General features: G+C 43.5%; 1 protein-coding gene across 3 annotated transcripts in view; it reads right to left on the reverse strand.

The window, feature by feature from the left end:
• Positions 1–424: 424 nt before the first annotated feature.
• The window catches only part of LOC103233017 (carboxylesterase 5A), a 126,233-nt gene continuing 105,769 nt past the window's right edge, over positions 425–20,888 (reverse strand). For 2 of the 3 annotated variants that reach the window (XM_073015391.1, XM_073015392.1), the window contains 9 exons: positions 19,957–20,110; positions 17,370–17,474; positions 15,427–15,531; positions 13,547–13,687; positions 10,373–10,441; positions 6,868–7,015; positions 3,904–4,053; positions 1,038–1,110; positions 425–952 (listed from right to left, as the gene is read on the reverse strand). In XM_073015391.1, the coding sequence (XP_072871492.1) occupies positions 703–952; positions 1,038–1,110; positions 3,904–4,053; positions 6,868–7,015; positions 10,373–10,441; positions 13,547–13,687; positions 15,427–15,531; positions 17,370–17,474; positions 19,957–20,110 (1,195 nt within the window). In that variant the 3' untranslated portion in view covers positions 425–702. The remainder of the gene's footprint in view (positions 953–1,037; positions 1,111–3,903; positions 4,054–6,867; positions 7,016–10,372; positions 10,442–13,546; positions 13,688–15,426; positions 15,532–17,369; positions 17,475–19,956; positions 20,111–20,888) is intronic. The other variant, XM_038008469.2, reaches the window with a different exon arrangement.

Here is a 20,888-nt window from a genome sequence, read left to right on the forward strand (position 1 = left end):
CTACCTCAGCCTCCCAAAGTGCTGGGATTATAGCCATGAGCCACTGCACCCAGCCAGTGTGGATTTATTGAATGATAGATTCATCTCAACCCCATCACAGAAGCTTCATTTCTTCTTGACACTGCTGATCTGACCCTTGATGCCTAGAATTTGACTTCTAGGTTTTTTTATTTTGGATGACATCAGCTTTCCATGGCTGAGGATACCCCATCACCCACACGTCTCTCTGAGCCACAGAAGAGACCCAGCTCAAACCCACGATGTACAAGACATCCATATTTGGCTTGTGGCTGAAGCCGCGATGGGTTGGGGTGGTGGACTCACATTTTGGGTAACATTCACAGACATCTTCTTTGATAGAAAGTGGGTGCTAGGGGCAGGGGGAGTGTTATCAGCACAGAATTAAATTCTGCCCCCTTATCCATATTTTACATTCTGATTTTATTTCATATGAGTTATAAAATCATTATTATGACAACTAATAGGTCAGTTCTTTTCCAAATTTATTGAAGAAAATGTGTTGTCTTCCAAGACAAATTGCACTTTTTGATGTTGAAAAGAATTCCATAAGGATCATTCCTAAGTCCGTAAAATATCAGCAAAAGCAGCTTGTTCTGCAAAGATCCCCATAGAAAGCAGCTGAACTTGGAAAGAAGCTAATGACTGCGGGGAAAAATTGTAGGAGGAGAAGGGAAACCAAAATCACGGAAAGATAACTTCCCAAGGAACACAAGAGAAAAAGAAAGGCTGGAGGAGAGAGAGGAAAATTAAGAAGGAAAGAGGACTATGGAGCGTGTCGGAGGCAGACAGGATCAGGGGGATGGTGCTGGTCCAAAACTCCACCCGCGGTTCTTTGAGTCTCTGTCCGAGGCTCATGTTCAAGTCCAGCTGCAGGTACTGCTCGGTCAGATTATAGGCTGGCCACAGAGGCAGGTTGTCCCCATTGGGATTCCTGGAAGGGAGAGCAGAAACAGGGGTGAGATTTTCCTCCTCACACCCCAGACCTTGGCATGGGGGAGACTGGGAAGTTTACATACCCGGTTCGAGCAAAGGTAGCCCAGTATTTCATCATCTTGCGGCTCAGCAACTTCTCCTCCTCCGTGGCTCCTTCTGAAGGAGATAATTACAAAATGCTGCTGCTCTCGGTGAGGCTGGGAAAGTCCGGGGTGCCTTGTATTTGATGAATCCCTTTCACACCCCTCCTCCCACTGGAACCTTACAAGCCTACCAAGTCACTCTACCCATTTTGCACAAGTAGATACTAAAGCTCGGAGCAATGGGCACCTGCCCAAGGAATTGTGGCTTCCGAATGGTGGAAGCTGAACACACATCTTCCCTGTCCACCCCATGTTCCTGCAGCCAGTCCCATGATGCTGCAGGTTCCCTGGGGACGCAGACCAGCTTGCTCCCTCTCTCTGTCTCTGTTTTCCCCTCTCTCTCTCTTCCTTCTCTCCATCCTCTCTTCCTTCTCTCTCCCCATCTCTGTCTTCCATCTCTCTTCCCTCTTTTTCTTCTCTCTCTCCCCTCTCTCTTTCTTCCCTCTCTCTTTCTTCTCTCTCCCTCTCTCTCTCCCTTCTGTCTTTCTTCCGTCTGTCTGTTCCTTCTCTCCCTGTCTTCCCTCTCTCTTGCTTCTCTCTTTCCTCTCTTTTCTTTCTCTCTCTTCCTCTGCCTCTGTCCTTGAACACACATTTTTACAATTAATTTTTGTATTTCTTTATTTAAAAAGTAGAAAATCCAAAATGCAGAAAGAGCATCTAATATCCAATGAAAATGTTTCCCTTTCATCTCTTCCCTGCAGACACTCAGTGACAAGCCTCAGAGGCACCTTCCCAAAGACAGGCTCTGCAGGTTCCAGGGTGTAAACAGACGCCTTTCTACACATCTGGCAGGAGACTGGACACGTATTCTACATATTGCTCTTTTTATTAAAATCGATCTCATATATAGGACTTGTCATTTATCAAACTGCCATTTGTTGTTCTATGAACATGTAATATGTAAATACATATTTACATGCAATTGTATATAAATATATAATGTATGTGTCGTGTTTCTGATCTTTTGCTGGTAAAAGCAGTATTTTAGTGTGCATATATATTTTGCACATGTGGAGGTATACTTACACAAAAACTCTAGAAGTAGAATTGACAGGCTAAAAACTACATGAGTTTTAATCTACGTTGTTTATTTTTATAAAGATGGAGTCACACTCTGTCACCCAGACTGGAGTGCAGTGGCACCATCATAGCTCACTGCAGCTTCCAACTCCTGGGCTCAAGCAATTCTTCCTGCCTCAGCCTCCCAAAGTGATGGCATTATAGGCATGAGCCACCACACCTGGCTAAGACTACATGCATTTTTTTATTTTATAAAATAAAAACAATTTTTGAGACAGGAGTCTCACTCTGTTGCCCAGACTAGAGTTCAGGGCCATGATCATAGCTCACTGTAACCTCAAACTCTTGGGCTCAAGTGATCCTCCCACCTCAGCCTCCTGAGTAGCTGGGACTACAGGTGTGTGCCACCATGCCTGGCTAATTGCGTTTATTATTATTATTATTATTATTTTTTTTTTTTGTAGAGAGGGGGTATTACTATGTTGCCCAAAATGTTCTGGAACTGCTGGACTCAAGTAATCCTCCCGCTTCAGACTCCCAAAGTGCTGGGATTACAGGTGTGAGCCACCATGCCCCGCCTTACATGCATTTAAATGTTGATAGATTTCTCTATTAATGTATAAAATTGTTTTTCACACCTGCTAGAATACATTATTTTAAGTGTTTTGTTTTTTTCAACCTTGACTGATGAAGAATAATTCCTTGCTAAGGAAGGTCTGCAGTTTTCTTGTTATGAGGGAGGTTAAGTGGATGTTCATATGTTTACAAGGCACTTGTGTTTTCTTTTCCAAGAACTGTCTGTATCTGTTACCCAGTTTTCAATTAGGTTATTCTTTTCTTACGAATTTTAGGAGCTGTTTAGACATCAAGGAATTTCACCTTTTGATACATATGTTGTTCACTTTTTCCAGTTTAGGGAGTCCCTGTGCCATTACATAGTATGGGCTCAGGAATGGTTGCTGAGAATTAACAGTGACATTTATTGGCTATTCACTCTTACTTTATGGGGCCTATTTTATTTAGTCCTTATGACAACCTAGGAGGAAGTTCTTTATTATCTGTGTTGTAAGATGAGGATGAAAAACTGAAATAATGAATAAACCACAGTGCACAAACACACTCTATATGGAATGTTCCGTCCTCTTTGTCAGGAGGCCAGTGTGAATAAGTTAAGAGCCTGCATTGTGTAATGTTTCCAACCAAATAGTTTAGTGATAGCTCCTGTGTGTATTTTTCCCTGCAAATTTTTTCTATTGATAACCCATCTGATTGGCTTATTTTAGGCACCAAATATGTCATAAATTTAAGAATAAATGAGCTAATATCACAAGTAACAGTTCACAAGCCTTTACATGAGCTCATCGGGGTGCAGACCACTTGGAGCTGGAATTATGTAAAACATGGTCCTTGCCTCTTAAAGCCTCAGATTGTGGCCTCATGGGATTTCTGGAAAGGGGAGGGAGGGTAAGACCCGTAGTCAAAGAAAAGGAAGAAAATGGTTCTAATATATATATTTTTTTAAATTATTTAGATTGCTTGAGCACTCTGAAGTGGCCACACCTGTAGGTTTCAGTACGAAGAGAAACCCTCATCAAGCAACTGTCACGGTTCTTTTTCATCTTGGCTTCTAAAAATGGAAGTGAGGGCATTTTCCAGAGAAAGGTTGCATCCGCCTGTAAACCACAGAGGTGATTAAATGCCAACCCCGAAGTCCTCCGGGCTCTTGCATAGTGGTAGGGTAAGCAGGGGGCTTCATGTGAACTGTGGGGAGTGGCTAGTCCCTTACCGAACATAACAATGTCACCCTTCAGGAAGGCACCACCGAACACAAAGCGGACTTCATCAGCGTGGTCGGCTTTGACAAAAGCTGGCTTCGTGTCTTCAAAGCACTGGGGCCGGTGCCGAAACTCATAGAAGTAGACAGGTGCACCAGCATCTGAACAAAGGTCAGGGAAGGTCAGGCATGCATGCAGCGTGGAGCAGGGGGCTGGCTCTGTGACCCCATCTATCTAGTCTTGGATGTATAGACCGAGGGGTGGGACAGCTCAGAGACAAGAGGCTACCTAAGCCAGCCTCACTTCCCCCTTCCTCATCTGAGGCTGGAATTTCCTGTTACAGCAGTGTTTATATCCCTGGTGATGAAGAGCTCACGTCTGAGAAGGCAGTAGTTCTACTTCTCAAAAAACGTCCTCCATATTCAACCAAGATCTACCTCGTTGGGACTTTCTCTCAAAGTTCAAGTCTTTAACCCTCTCTTGGAAAATACTTTCTTTTCATTACTGAATTGTAAGGGTTCTTCTATCTGGATATGATGATTTTGTGAAATAATTGTATTATGAACATTTTCTCCCAGTCTGTGGTCTGCCTTCTCATTTTCCTAACAATATTTTTAAGACAAAATGTACGTAAGTGAAATCTGCCACTTCAACTATTTGAAAGTATATAATTCAGCGGTTTTTAGTACATTTAGGATGTTGTGCAACTATCACCACTATTTAGGTCCAGAACATTTTCATCACCCCAAACAGAAACCTCAGACCCATTTCGCAGTCACTACACAGTTCTACTTTCTGTCCCTATGGATTTGCCTAATCTGAACATTTCGTATAAGTGAGATTATACAACATGTGGCCCTTTGTGCCTGACTTCTTACAATTAGCATAATGTTTACAAGGCTCATCTGTGTTGTAGCATGCATTCGTATTTCATTTCTTTTTATGGCAAACTGATAGTCCATTGTAAGTATGTACTGAATTTTGTTTATTGATTCATCAGTTGATGAACACTTGGGTTGTTACCATTTTGGCCTATAATGAACAAGGGTGCTATGAACATTCACATACAATTTTTGTATGAATATCAGTTTTCAGTTATCTTGAGTATACCCCTAGGACTGGATTTGCTAGGTTATATGGAAACTATGTTTAACTTTTTGAGCAACAGCCACAACATTTTTCCACAGGGGCTGCACTGTTTTATGTTTCCAACAGCCGTGTATGAGAGTTTTGGTTTCTCTATACCCTTCACACTTGTTCTTATTCCTTTTCTTTTTTAAAAAAATTATAGCCACCCTAGTATATAACACATGCAAAAGAATAAAGGTAGATTCTTCCCTCATACTATATAGAAAAACTAACTCAAAATGGATCAAAGACCTATATTTAAAACTAAAACTGTAAACCTTTATATGAAAATATAGTGGTTAATTTCCACACCCTTGAATTTCGCCGTGGATTCCTAGATATGACACCAAAAGCACAATCAACAATAAAAGTGGATGAATTATATTTCATCAAAATTAAAAACTACTGTGCAACTTTGGTGCATTATCAACAGAGTAAGAAGGCAACCCACAGAATGGGAGAAAATGTTTGCATGTCGTATATCTCATAATATCTCATAAGGGATTAATTTCTACTATATATATATATATATATATATGGAACATATATATATATGGAACTCTTAAAACCCAACAACAAAAAACAATTCAATTCAAAAATGGGCAAGGGTCTTAAACAGACGTTTCTCTAAAAACATATATACAAACATCCAATAAGCACATGAAAAGATGCTCAACATCTCTAATAATTGGGAAAATGCAAATGAAAACCATAATGAGATACTACTTCAAACCCATTAGAATAGTCATTATTTTAAAAACAACAACAGAAAATAACAAATGTTGGTCAAGATGTCGAGAAATTGTAACCCTTGTGCATTGCTGGTAGGAATGTAAAATGGTTCAGACACAGTGGAAAGCAACATGACAGTTCTTCAAAAAAATTAAACTTAGAATTACATATGATCCAGCAATTCTACCTCTGCCATATACCCCAGATAACTGAAAACAGGGACTTGAACAGATATTTCTACAACTATATTAATTGCAGCATTACAGTCAATAGCCAATTGTAGCCAATAACCAATTGTTCATTGCACAATAGCTGAAAGGTGGAAACAACGCAAATGTCCATTAATGAATAAATGGATAACCAAAATGTGATACATACATACAATGGAACATTATTCAGCCTTAAAAAAGGAGGAAATTCTGATGTATAGTACAGCATATAGGAATCCTGAGACCTTATGCTATGTGAAATAAGCCAAACAAAAGGACAAATATTGAATGATTCCATTTACATTGAGTAACTAAAGTCACTAAAGTAACTAAAACGTCAATCATAGAGACAGAAAGTAGAATGGTGGTTATTGGGGTCTGGGGAAAAGAGGAGTGGGGAGTTATTTTTAATAGGTACTGATTTTCAGTTTGGGATGATAAAAACATTCTGAAGATGTATAGCGGTGATGGTTGTACAACAAGATGAATGTACTTAATACCATTCTGCCTTTAAAATAGTTGAATTAAAGTCTATTACTTTAGGAATCCATTACTCCTTATAGCTAAAATGTTTGTTCCATTACTATGTATGGCTAAGATGTTGGGGAAGACATTTCTAGAAAGAAAAAATCCCGGGGGACAGCGCCCAGAAAATTATAGGGAGATGAGAATTTTCTACATGGTCCTGAAGAAGGGGAAGAAACAGAAACAACTGATCAACATTCCCAAACTCTGAAAGGCAGGTGAATGACACAGGTACCCATGGCATGTTCCCATCCAGACACAGACACCCTCTCTGTGAAGGAACAGAGGCAGAGGAGGCAGCCAGTCAGTAGACAACATGGATCACCGTGGCCACCAGCCTCGCTGGGCTGTGGTCCTGGAGGGGGGTGCTCAGAGACTCACCTCGGTGATATCGAGCTGTGATCAGTGCAGGGACCACAAAGAACACATCTCCAAGCAAGTCCAGAAGACTGTCTCGGATTTCAGTCAGGGAATGCTTGTCATGGAAGTATTCTTTAGCCACAAGGTGCAAATACTGAGGCGGGATGTGCTGTAAAAAAAATCTTAGTCGATCCAGATCAACCACAGTGGCCAACACGTTAAACACTCACCTGTGCAGGTATGATTCTGAATGCTTTACCCACATTGCTTTATTTAATCCACACAGCAACCCTAAGATGCAAGTATCAAAACTAGCCCCGTTTCACAGATTAAGAAACTGAGGCTTAGAGAGGTGAAGTGGTTGGGCCCAACTGGAAGAACCATGATTCTTTCACAAGTCTATTTGCATCCAAATCCCATGCTCCTGACCACAGGCCTCTCTCTCTCATGTCTCAGAATGAGTCACTCCTGGGCAAAACTGGCTGCATCATCTGTGGAGCTCAGTGCAAAGTAAAAACATAAACTCCTTGTTAAAAAAATCATTAAGAATTTCAAGATGGTGACAACGGAGCATTAAACCAAATGTAGGACCCTTCTGAGCAACAGGGTCCTCTGTGACTACACAGGCAGAACATCCATGAAATCAGCCCTGCTCCTGGTACCAGCACTGCCTCCAGCCCTTAGCTATTATCTTACCTAAGCTAGTTGGTCTCTTGGAGCCTCAGTTTCCTCATCTGTAGGGATGTAGATGATTATATGAGATGTGAAGAGAGAAGTATGCTGCTTGGCCCAGAGCAGGTATTCAGTCCTGTTGGTTCCCCCAGGCCCCATTGCTGAGTGCCTTAATAGGACATTTGATGCTTCTCTGACCTGGCAACAGCCTGCCTCCCAGGCTTCTCCCTCTCAACTTCCCGCAGGCACTAATGGCAAAGAGTGCATGGTAAATTCCATGAAGATTCAGGGATCTGGTGCTCTAGGAAATGCTGGAAAGGTGTTGCAGCTCAAACCCGTACCACTAAGACAGCAGCCACAGCCCTTGATGGGTTTCTTTGGAATTTGGAGGTGAGGCAGTGTACACCACATTGGAGAATGCTGCTCAGACTCGTTTATCGGGTCCTCAGGAGGCTGGTGGTTTTTAATCAGGCCAGAGCAAGGGAGGCCTCTGCAGTAGGTCCAGTCTATGGCGTAAGGGCCTGGCCTCTTTCATATAACCAGCAGAACCCATGGTGCTGGAGGTGTCCAAGGTGGGTATAGATGCTGTGTGGAGTCTCAGGTGAGTCCCCATAGGACAGTCAGAGTGCAAAGTCCTAGGGTTCTGGGGTAAGGCTATGCCTTCTGCATCAGAGAACTACTTACTGTTTAAAAAGTAGCCCCTAGCATGCTACCGTGCCTAGGAGAAACACATGCCCTTCCATTCCTCTTGCACTTTCCCACACAACCTACTTCCCACTCTACTTGAAATGTCCTTCTGCTCAGTTGTTCCCTCCCCTAAGGATCAGATCAATGAGCATCTTCTCCATGAGGCCATCTCCAGTCCACCTGAGAATTCCACTGTATGATTTATAACATCAATATCTCTCAAACCTTAGTCCCAATTCATCATCAGACAGCTGCAACTCGTCAAACATCCCTCCACCGGGGGGCCTGAGGGATCTCTGCCTGTAGTGTTTCTTTCTGTTTTCCTTCTTCTTTTTTTTTTTTTTTTTTTCTTTTTGAGACAGAGTCTCTCACTCTGTTGCCCCAGCTAGAGTATAGTGGTGAGATCCTGCAGCCTCAAACTCCCAGGCTCAACAATCCTCCTGCTTGGCCTTCCAAGTAGCTGGCACCACAAATACCACCAGGCCTGCCTAATTGTTTTTACTTTTTGTAGAGACAAGGTCTCCCTGTGTAGCCTAGGCTATTCTTGAACTTCTGGGCTCAAACAATCCTCCTGCCTTGGCCTCCCAAAGTGTTGGGATTACAGGTGTGAGCCACCGTGCCCAGTTTCAGAGGGCTTTTCCTGAAATAGAAATCCAATCATGTCCTTCTTCCTTCTGTTCTCAGTCTTTAGGACAAAGTGTATACTCATTACATAGCTTACAACAGCTGAAAGCATTCTCTCCTGCTGCAGCCAACCCTCAGCTGATCTCTTCACACCCTCTGCTCCAGCTGGTACTCTTGGTTCTTCCCAGTTTCTCCACCCACCCATTCCATCACCAGACAAGCTCCATTAATCTTCCATAACCCTTCTCCCCAAGACAGCTGCCTGTCCCCTTCTGTGTGCACCACAGAGCCTTGGACATTGCTGTGCTTCGTGTGTACTGTATTGAAGTGTCTTGTCGTCTCCGTCCACCCCATATTGCACCCCAGTGCCCAGGGAAGTGCAGGGGCATGTGGACTCTCACTAAATGTGTGTTCCATGGACAAGTGAACAAAATGAATATTGGCACTGAGTCCACACTGAATAAACGTTTATGGAAAAAGAGAAAGATGGAAAAAGGAGAAAAGAAAGGAAGGAAAACAATCCATCTCTATATCCTAGTGTCTAGAGTAAGACCAGATACTGCTAAGTTTGTGCAGTGAATGAATGAATGAGTGATGGAACAATAAATGAGTGAATGAATGAGTAAATGACTGGTCTTGCCAGAGCCTGGCCTGATGCCTGGCTGGTGTGTGGTGAATACAGGTCCCTAGTCCTGTGTGTGTTTCAGCATTCAGAGCTTTTCAGACTGTAGGTAGATAATGTAGCACCCATGCTGCATGTTATGACACAGGCTCGGGGTGGGGGCAAAACCCAAAAACCCACATTAATGCATCCACAGAGAAACATATGAAGAGTGGCATAAATAACATGAATAAATGTGTGGGAACGAAAATGACTGATAGCCACAAATCAGTTGAGGTCCAGTTCTGCTCCTGGGTGGGTTACAAAAACCCTCTGGGTTTTTGGAGCTCTTCCAGGTCAGGGATTGTGGATTGGGTTTATGGGCCTATTGACATAGTTTGGACCTGTGTCCCCCACCAAATCTCATGTTGAATTGTAATCCCTAATTTTGGAGACTGATGGGAGATGATTGGATCATAGGGGCAGTTTCTCATGAATGGTTAGCACCATCCCTTTGGTGCTGTTCTCATGATACAGCTCGCACGAGATTTGGTTATTTAAAAGTGTGTGGCACCTCATCCCTCTCTCCTTCCTCCTGCTCTAACCATGTAAGACGTGCCTTCTTCCCCTTCGCCTTCCACCAAGATTGTAAGTTTCCTGAGGCCTCCCGAGAAGCTGAGTAAATGCCAGCATCATGCTTCCTGTACAGCCTGCAGCACCATAAGCTAATTAAGCCTCTTTTCTTTATAAATTATCCAGTCTCAGGTATTTCTTAATAGCAGTGCAAGAGTGGACTAATACACCTGTGCTTAGGAAAGGTCTATTGAATGACTGAGTGAGTGAGGAGTGTCTGTGCCCCTGGCCTCTCCCCCTGAGTGTGACCCAGGGCTATCTGTTAAGTGCATGTGTCTCTGGAGTAATGCAGCCTCCCAAATTACTTACCAGGATGTTTTGTATCAGATGGAGGGCAAGGGACTTGTTGGAGCCACTGAGGATCTCAGGAGCCTCCTTCTGTGGAGAGAAGCGGTGCCCTCTGTAAGCCATCCAAACATCAGAAGGTAAACCCATCTACCTGAGGCCATGGGCAGCCGACTTTCACAGGGGAAGCTGGATAAGGAGCCCTGAAGCCCAGGCAGCCACGTGTGGAAGTGGCCTCAGTGTCCTGGTCAGATAGTTAATTTCTTCTCACTTTTGATAAAAGGCAGCTGTTCCCTGTCATTCCACCTGCAGCCTTGTGGGGCCTGAGTGGTCACCTTGTGAGAAGGCTCCCATTATGGGCTAAATTGTGGCCCCCTCAAAATTCACACATTGAAGCCTTAACCCCCTGCACTTCAGAATGCAACTATTTGGAGATAGTACTTTTAAAGGGGTGATTATGTTAAAATGCAGCTGTTAGAATGGGCCCTAATCCAATCTGGCTGATGTCCTTATGAGAAAAGAAAGTTTAGACACACAAAGCGATATCAGCACCTTAATCTTGGACTTCCAGCCCCTAGAACTGTGAGAACATAAATGTCTGTGGTTTAAGCCTCCCAATCTACAGTATTTTATTATGGCAGCCCTGACTGCCTAAGAGGCCCCAACTTGGCTTGGACATCAAGTTCAAAGAGAAGCCAGAAAATTTCCAAACTGGTGTTTGTTGTTCTCCTTCTCAAGACCTTTGTGGGTGGGGCCTCTGAGAAGCCACAGTGGGAGGTCAGGCAGTGGCGGTGAGGCTGGTGGCTGAAAACACAGGCTCCCTGCACTGCCCTCACCAGCTGAAAACTTGGCAAGGGACTCAACTCTTCCTGCCTCAGGCTTCTGATCTGTAAGGTGGAGTTTGCAACAAGTACCTCCTGCGAGGTTGGTGATGAGAACTGAGCGAGTTGATAATTGTAAAGCTCTTACAATGGTACCTGGTACGTAGTAAGCACTTCATGTGATTATTTGTTACATTACCATTTTCTGGCAAAATCACAGCTTTAAAACGTGAGGCGTCAGAAACACTATCCACGTGGCAAATGAATTTTCTTGGTATGTTTTCTGTTGAAAATCTTGGGGTAATGAATCACTATGGCGAATACTTAAATGAATACTAGGGCCGTACCTGTCTCCTAGAATCTCAGGGAACCCTCAAGTCATTTAAATTACCCACAAGCATATTTTACCTACAAAAACCTTCTCTGTACATTAAGGAGCTGGAATTTGTTTCTCAGGGATTTCCTGTGGTCTCTAACAGCTAGCAATGGGTTTAAAGGCAAATTCACATGGAATTTGAGCACCCACACAGGCTTTTCAGCTCTGTAACTTCTGTTACTTGAATAACTCCAATATCTAGCATTTACTGAGCACTGACAGTATGCCAGGTTGCTTGATGTATACCTGTGATGCAGGTGCTAAGATTAGCCCTATTTCACAAATGAAGTAGGGGAAGCTCAGAGAGGGTGGGCAACTCCCCTAATATCACACAGCAGGTAAGCAGAGAATTCAGCATTTAAAGGCAGTGCCTAGGCTGGGCACCACCCCATGCCTGTAATCCCAGCACTTTGGGAGGCTGAAACAGGTGGTCTCCCAAAGTGCTGAGGTCAGGAGTTGGAAACCAACCTGGCCAACATGGTGAAACCCGGTCTCTACTGAAAATACCAAAAAAAAAAAAATTAGCTGGGCGTGGTGGTAGGTGCCTGTTATCCAGCTACTCAGTAGGCTGAGGCAGGAGAATCCCTTGAAGACAGGAGGTGGAAGTTGCAGTGAGCCAAGATCACACCACTGCACTCCAGCCTCGGCAACAGAGGAAGACTCCGACTCAAAAATTAAATTTAATTTAATTTAAAAGGCAGAGCCTAAACACATGAAAATTATACACCACTGTCTCCTTACTAGCCGGGAGATGTAGGAAAGCTGCTTTAGCTGCTCTGATCCTCAGTTTCTTTAAAATAGGGAAAATCATGCCTGTTTTCAAGTTGTTGCTTGGATGGCCTGTGCTTGGCACTGGAAGTTACTGGGGAACTGGTTACAGTAGTTACAGTGGTGGTTGTCATCACTAGCACCTGCCTTCTTCTTTCTAACACACACCCAAAAATCACTGAAAAGCCTTACTTAAGCCATGAACTGTGATTCAGTGGCCTCGTCTGCAAAGTGAGGACAAAAATTCCTAGTCCTACTTCAAAACATTGCCCTGGAGGTCAAATTAATAATGGCAGAACATGCTTTCACAACTCAATGAACTCAGGACTCTGGTTCCAGACAGCCACCAACTGGCTTTGTAATCTGATCCTCTTTATTTTTTAACCCTATTTTGTTCAGCTTAAAATGAGGAGGTCAATCTATATAAATGAGCTTCAACAGTATTAGGAATTTGAACTCTCCACTCTTCCACAGATGAAAAGTTTATTTCCAATGAATAGAGTCTTGCTAAGCCACGGAATCAAAAAAATCAGGGGTCTTTCCCAGCACCTGGGCCTCAGCTCAACAATCTCTCCCTAGAAGAGCCTTTCCTGACCACCTGTTAACCTCCCTAAAGATACATTCTCTCCCCACTTGTGTCCTTCATAGCGTCTATCACTCTCTGAAATCGTCTTCTCAACCTCATGTCTCATCTGTCTCTCCCCACCAGAGTGTAAGCTCCCAGAAAGCTTGTATGCTTTATAAGCCTCTAATAAATGCTCAGTACATACTTGCTGAATAAATAAAATGATTTAACAATTTTGCAACTTATACAACCTTAGCATTCTCGGATGTCAAATGCCAGAACCAAGGCTGGACATGAACAGTTTAAAGGACTGAAGTTTTTAAACCCATCTAAATGTCCGCTCTGAAGTGGTAACTGCATTTTTTGGAAACGATCATTTATAACATTGTCTGAACAAAGACGAAATGGACCCATCCCCTTTCCTTTTTATATAGTTGTTTCTTCCACACTAAACCTCATCACGTGAGGAGGAAGGCAGACACTTGTTGTGACTGGCCCTGTCCTCACTTGCACTCTTTCAGAGAGAGGAAAGGTGATCACTGTGTGCTTGGCTAGTGGACTTCAGCATTTACAACACCTGCTGTCATCTGTGGAAATGCCCAGCTGTTGAAGCCAAGAGCTGCATCATGGTTTGAGAGAGTGGCAGTATGGACAACCAGAATTCTTACCATAGGCAGCAGGAAGCCACACTCATGGTTATTGACTCCGATGATGGAAGGAATTGCTTTAAATGCTTTCTGAGACAATAGATCTAGAGGCTCATTAGGAAAGAAAGCACCATCAACCACTTGAGTGAAAGACTTTACTTTCTGTAATAAGGAAGGAAAAAAAATCATCAACTATTTCTGTTTACGAAATCTGCTGTCCCAAATCCTGGCCAAGCAAAGCCAACCCAGTCTAGCACTGGTTTAACTGCACTTAAAAAGTAAAAACAAACACTACAAGCCCCGCTCAATGTATCAGTCCCTGGCAGCTCTGCCATGTACTTGGGAAAGGTGGCTAAAGTTGTCTGTGCCTTATTTTCTCATCTGCTAAATGGGAATAATAATAATATCTACCAAGAAAAACAGTGGCTTGTGACATGGTTTGGCTGTGTCCCCACCCAAATCTCACATTACAGCTCCCGTAATTCCCACATGTTGTGGGAGGGACCTGGTAAGAGGTAATTGAATCATGGGGCAGGTCTTTCCCATGCTATTTGCATGACAGTGAATAAATCTCACGATATCTGATGGTTTTATAAAGTGAGCTCCCATGCACAAGCTTTTTTTTTTTTTTTTTTTTTTTTTTTGCCCACCACCATGTAAGATGTGCCTTTGCTCTTCCTTCAGCCTCTACCATGATTATGAGGCCTCTCCAGCCACGTGGAACTGTGAGTTTATTAAACCTCTTTCCTTTATAAATTACCCAGTCTCAGGTATGTCTTTATTAGCAGCATGAGAAGAGACTAATACAGCCTAGCCCAGAGATACTCAAAGTGTGGTTCCTAGACCAGCAGCATCAGCATCATCTGGGAACTTGTTATAAATGCACATTCTCAGGCCCACTTCAGGCTCCTCAATAAGAAACTCTGGGGTGGGGGCGTAGCCCAGGAACCTTCTTGTAGCTGGTCCTCCAAGTGATCCTAATGCATATTCAAGTTTGAGAATTACTGGCCAAATGCAAAGGTAAAAATTGTGGTAGATGGAGTGGTCAGGACTGTAGGGGTTGGTGTGAACATCTTCCTCAAGTGTCTCCCTGAGCGACTGTGTCTTGGACATGCCTGGATATATTTTGGGTCTCACAAAGCAACACTCAGCCCTAATCATGGTTTCCTTAGGTTTCTGTTTTGGGATTTGGGTAGAAAGGAGCACATGAAAGAGTTTGACACTACATCAGGTCCAGGATTTATTATCCATTTCACTGAGTCCAGCATGGCTCAGAGTGACATTCAGTACATACCACATAACTAGCAGATGTTGAAATCTGAAAGATAATGATCTTGATCGTTCAAAGACCGTCATCAAAGGCTCTCAAGATTGAAAGGGACATAAAGATCACCCGGTTCAATTAACTGTCACTGACTGAAAGTTTGTCAGAGGTCAGCTAGATTTTGCTTGAATACCTGGAGAGGTGGGCATCTCACCACCTTCTAAAGGAGCCCAGTCATTTTCCAGACACCTGAGATCTTGAAAAGTTTTCAGTTATGCAGAACTAAAATGACTTCCTAATAGAACTTCCAGCTCCTGATTTTGACTTCAGCTTCTGGAAGCATGGGTAACAAGTGTGGTCCCTCTCTCCAGTGAGATGTTTTCAGGGACTTAGAGACAAGCCTTGTACTTTGCTGAATCTTCTCCAGGCTAAGCTGCATCCCTGCCCCAACAATTTTCTTAAATTACCTACAAGGGTTCTATACCCCTACTTATTTTTTTTTTCAGCTGTTACCAAGTATCCCCAATCCTCCTCTTTTCTATGTTCCAAATCCAAATAAATAACAGAGGGGTAGGATTAGTTAATCTCTCCATTCAAAGGACAAGCCCCCCCCCAAAACTGCCCCCTCTGTCCTCACCTGGCTGAGGGTCAGCAGCTCCTTGGAGGATTTTGTCCTCAGGCACCTCAGCAGGTCTTCAGAGTCTGATGCATTCTTCCCACAGAAATGTGCAACCACCTGCAGCTATTTTGCAGAGAAGGACCAGGTTAGAGCATGATATTGGAAGCATCTAGGAAAATGGAAGCTGGAAAATGTCCTCCAATCAGACACAGGTTTGTCCTCCATACATGAGTCCATCCTGCTACCCCTGCCTAGCCCCACGCCCCTGTAATGGAAGGTGCACATGGTGGATAGGTTGCCACTGCATCACCCTCACTCTCTTGCCTGGCTCTCCTTGTCATCTTTAGTGAACACCATAGCTGGGGATAGGAGTTTGCCAGTCTGTGACCGTGGAATGGAATCAAGATTCATGGTCCCAAAGAGATCAGTCCTGTGAGCTTAGCTGCATTGGTACTTGGCCCCTCCAGAGTCTAGAAGCCCAATCTTAAGGTGCTAAATAAGACAGAAACACCAAGAGCGAGGAGCAGCTTTGCAAGCTCCTTCATTGTCAGTAGAGGCAGGGCTCCAGATCAGATTCTTAGCTTGTCAGCCCTGCCCAAGCCCCAGGCCCACACACAGCCTGGAATGTCCTACCTGTCTTTTTTCCTGCCTCTATACCAATCCTTCTCATTCTTTAATGCCCAAGACCTTCCCTCCGCGATGTCCTTTCAGGGCATTGCACCCCCCAGAAACTCCTTCCTCATCCAATCTCCTATAAGCTCGATGTTCCCCACCTTCCATGCCTGGCCCATTGCTGAACACCTGCTTTCCTTGTCACTGAACCTTCCATATTTGTAGAACTCGCTCCCTGAAAGTGATGGTTCTCAATCTTCTGGGAGTCATGGATACTCTGAGAATCCAATCAAAGTCAGAGACCCTCTCCCTGGGAAAACGTGCAAGCATGTGGAGTCTGGCACAATTGTGGGACCACTTCCCAAACCTATCCATGGATTCCAAGATTTAATCCTATCCAAGGATAGGTGATAAAAAGATTAGATTGCCCTCAAGTTTAGGATGTGCTTTCTCCATTGATAAGTCCCAAAGCTCTAACAGAGCAGGGAAAATAGTGGGCACCCAGTGATGCGTGTCAAATGAATAAATATATGCCCAAACTGAAAATAGTTTTATGGAGAATGTTACCAAAATCAGTATTTCTGTGTATTGAGGGTATTTTATACCCTCAACTTTATAACTCTGTGTTACTGCTCTTGGTATACACTGTTACTTTCTCTAAGATGTTTAAGAAAATTTACCACAAAAAATGATTAATACTCAAGAGATGGCTCCACAGCCCAGTGCTTAATTAATGTGCATTGAATGAAACAGCTCATTCGTTAACTCATTCATTCAGAACATTTATGGCTGCCTGATATATACCAAGTATTATGTTGAGGGCCTGAAGGACAGAGAGATCCTGGTCATTAGAGCCTCTCGATCTAGTAGATAATTAAGACAAGAGACAGATGAGAAATATTGTGTGATAGATGCCCCTTATAATCCCAAGCCAGACAACACTAATCAGTCACAGCATTATTTCCCACTGAGCTGGAAACAGCCTCTGAATCTTTCTTAACACAATGTCCTGGGTATCCATTCCCAGCAGAGTAGCGTAGGCACAGAAGAGCTGTATAGGATACAGGGCACTGAGTTATATATCACAAGCAAAGAATCACGGGTAAGATGTAAGAACCATAACACGCATACACACACACTTGTTCACACCAGTGGTGTGGCATTGTGTAGCTAGTTCCATTTCCTGTTGAACTAGACCTTTCATGGAGGAACAAGGTTCACCTTGGGCCAGCATGAGGTTCCTTGGGCATGGTCACTAAGGAAAGTCAAACACATGGTGAGAAGGTGCCTGAACACATTCTCTGCTAACTGAGGAGAGGAAGCCGGCAAGGTGTTAACAGTATACATACGTCCTCACTCTTCTCATAATCATGGGCCTTTAGGTAAGGGATGATGGCCACCCCACTCTCCATGACGGCTTTGTGGAATAAGCCTTCGGCCATGGGAGACAGTATCTGGAGAGAGAACACAGAAGACCCAGGAAAGTTTACTCCCCAGCGACACACATACCATTCACCCCTCTTCAAAGAAACCTTCCCAGGAAGCATCCTTAAAAGCTCTAAGCTTAGAGGGGAAAAAAGCCCTGGTTTGGGGGTTAAAGGACTACCTGTGAATGTGTGGGCAACTTACTTAACCTCTCTGAGCCCCTGGTTCTTCATGGACTTTGATGTCAAATGTTCAGGCATGTGATTTCTAGCTCTTTCACTTCCTAGCTAGGTAACCTCGGAGAAGTTGCTTAATATATCTTTTTTTTTTTTTTTGAGATGGAGTCTCAATCTGTGGCCAGGCTGGAGTGCAGTGGCACGATCTCAGCTCACTGCAACCTCTGACACCCAGGTTCAAGTAATTCTCCTGCCTCAGCCTCCAGAGTAGCTGGGATTACAGGGGCGTGCCACCATGCCCAGCTAATTTTTGTATTTTTAGTAGAGATGGGGTTTCACCATGTTGGCCAGGATAGTCTCAATCTCCTGACCTCTTGATCCACCCACTTCGGCCTTCGAAAGTGCTGGGATTACAGGCATGAACCACCACACCCGGCCAAGTTGCTTAATATTTCTAAGTATCAGTTCACTCCCCTGTAAAGCTGGAGTAAAAATTGAGCCCGTATCATAAAACTGCTGTGAGGAGCAGGGGAAGTAATCAACATAGAACTCTTCACACAGGGTCTGGTCCAATTTTGCTCATGAAATAAAGGCTGTTGTAATATATGAAACGTTAGGTTAATATAATCCACCTTAGAAGGTAATTTTGAAGATGTAAAAAGACCACAGATATTGTCAAGTGCTATTCAGCAGAAGTTTTCTTAACTCACTACCATGTCACTGATTGCTGCAATTAACTTGCCAACAGATGCCAAGGAAACTCTGACCACTGAGCCAGTGGGCCATTTTCTAGCACCTCTGTACATTTCTCTTCTCACCAGTTTCTTGGCAAGAATCAGGTTTATTCGCTTCCAAACCTGTTTTGTCAATTGCACTTGTTATTGTAATTACATAATCAATGAAATATCATGAGAACAAATGAACTGTATGTGTAAAAAGAAAATCAAATTATGTCTGGAAAAAAATTCTTGATAAAAGATGGCTAAAAAATATTGCATCAGGCCAGGCATAGTGACTCATGCCTATAATCCCAACACTTTGGGAAGTCAAAACAAGAGGATCACTTGAGCCCAGAAGTTCAAGACCATCCTGGGCAATACAGCCCAATATAGCTAGACCTCATCTCTAAAAAAATTAAAAAAAAAAAATTAGCTGGGCGAGGTGGCGCATGCCTTTAGTCCTAGCTCCTTGGGAGGCTGAGGCAGGACGATTGCTTGTGACCAGAGTTTGGTCTGCAATGAACTATGATCACCCATTGCTTGCCAGCCTGGGCAACAGAGTGAGACCTTGTCTCAAAAAAATATATTGCTGTCACCAGGCACGGTGGCTCATGCCTGTAATCTCAGCAGTTTGGGAAGACAAGGCGGGTGGATCACCTGAGGTCGGGAGGTCGAGACCAGTCTGACCAACATGGAGAAACCCCATCTCTACTAAAAATACAAAATTAGCCAGACATGGTGGCACATGCCTGTAATCCCAGCTACTCAGGAGTCTGAGGCAGGAGAATTGCTTGAACCCAGGAGGTGGAGGTTGTGGTGAGCCTAGATTGCGCCATTGCACTCCAGTCTGGGCAACAAGAGTGAAACTCCATCCCAAAACAAAACAAAACAAAAATCCATGTATGTGTGTATATGTATATATATACTATACAGATATCTATGTATCTATATAGAGAGATATATAGATATATAATATATATATTGCTGTCAAATTGTGTGTAGACAAGAAAGAAGTAAAATATTTGCAGGAAAAGTATAAAAATCCCAAATGCACTAAATTCAGGCGGCTTTGCATGCATCTTTAAGTTTGCACCCACTGTAAAGAAACTGCAATTTGAGGACAGCGAATTTTGCGGGTGGTTTATGCAAGATAATCCACGTTGGAACTCGAGTCGGCAGACCAACTCTGCAAACATAAGGCCCTGTATCAAACTGTTGGTGAGAGAATATACATTTTATGGTTTAAATTAAAATAAAATATTTATATGCATCTTTTGGCATTTAATGCCTTAGCTGAGTTTCCTATTAAACAAGTAATTACCACTCTGGTAATTGAATACTAGGGTTTCTCCTCTACAAATACAAGGGATTTTTCCTCAAATTATTACTCACTCTGTGACCTCAGGTGATTTATTTAAACTTTCCCAATGACACTGTCTTGTCTGTGAAATGAGACTGAGCCCCTAACTCATAATGTGTGTGTGAGGCTTGAAGAAGACAATGTGTATTGAAGTGTTTGCTCAATGTGAAGGCACCAATCAAATGTTAATAATTCATCATCATTTTTGGAACCTCCCGCACTGAGATTCATTCAAATCACAAAGCAGAGAACTCACAAGGCTCGAAACACTTATGGCTCCCGCGGACTCGCCAAAGATGGTCACAGAGCTGGGGTCCCCACCAAAGAACTCGATGTTCTTCTGGACCCAAGACAGAGCAGCCACCTGGTCCTTGAAGGCCCAGTTCCCCGGCGCATGCTGATCCCATGTACTGAGGACAAGAGGCAGGGTGAGAATTCTGTTAGCCATGGTGTGTTTCCCACAGCCCTGGAAGTTCTCAGCAGAGGCTGTGGGCAGGTATCAGTGGGGAGGGGACTGAGAGTCAGAGGCCTGGAGGAGCTGGGGAAACTGGGCTCAGTTCTCATGCTTTGCTGGGATTTGGATTTCTTTGAGAATTTGATGAAAGCTATGCACCCGAGAAGAAATGCACATACAATATTGTAGGTGCAATTTCAAGTATTCATGGGCTCCTCAGAATCCGTGAATCCCAGTCCATGAATCCTATGTTGCCCAGGCTGGTCTGGAATCCATGAATCCAATCCTGAGAGTTGGTCTGTATTAGAAAGCAAGGGTTTCCTGGGCACAGAATTTTCCATGAAACTAAATTAAGAATAGTCATAATAACAATAACAGGCCAGACGCGGTGGCTCACGCCTGTAATCCCATCACTTTGGGAGGCCGAGGCGAGTGGATCACAAGGTCAGGAGATCGAGACCATCCTGGTTAATATGGTGAAACTCCATCTCTACTGAAAAAACAAAAAACAAAAAAAAACAAAAAACAAAAATATTAGCCGGGAGTGGTGGCAGGTGCCTACAGTCCCAGCTATTCAGGAGGCTGAGGCAGGAGAATGGCATGAACCTGGGAGGAGGAGCTTGCAGCGACCCAAGATCAGGTCACTGCACTCCAGCCTGGGAGACAGAGCGCCGTCTCAAAACAAAACAACACAATAACAGCAGCTGCAGCAAGTACAGGACACTGTTTGAAGG

The sequence above is a fragment of the Chlorocebus sabaeus genome, chromosome 5 (assembly GCF_047675955.1).
Source record: "Chlorocebus sabaeus isolate Y175 chromosome 5, mChlSab1.0.hap1, whole genome shotgun sequence".
Lineage (NCBI taxonomy): Eukaryota > Metazoa > Chordata > Mammalia > Primates > Cercopithecidae > Chlorocebus > Chlorocebus sabaeus.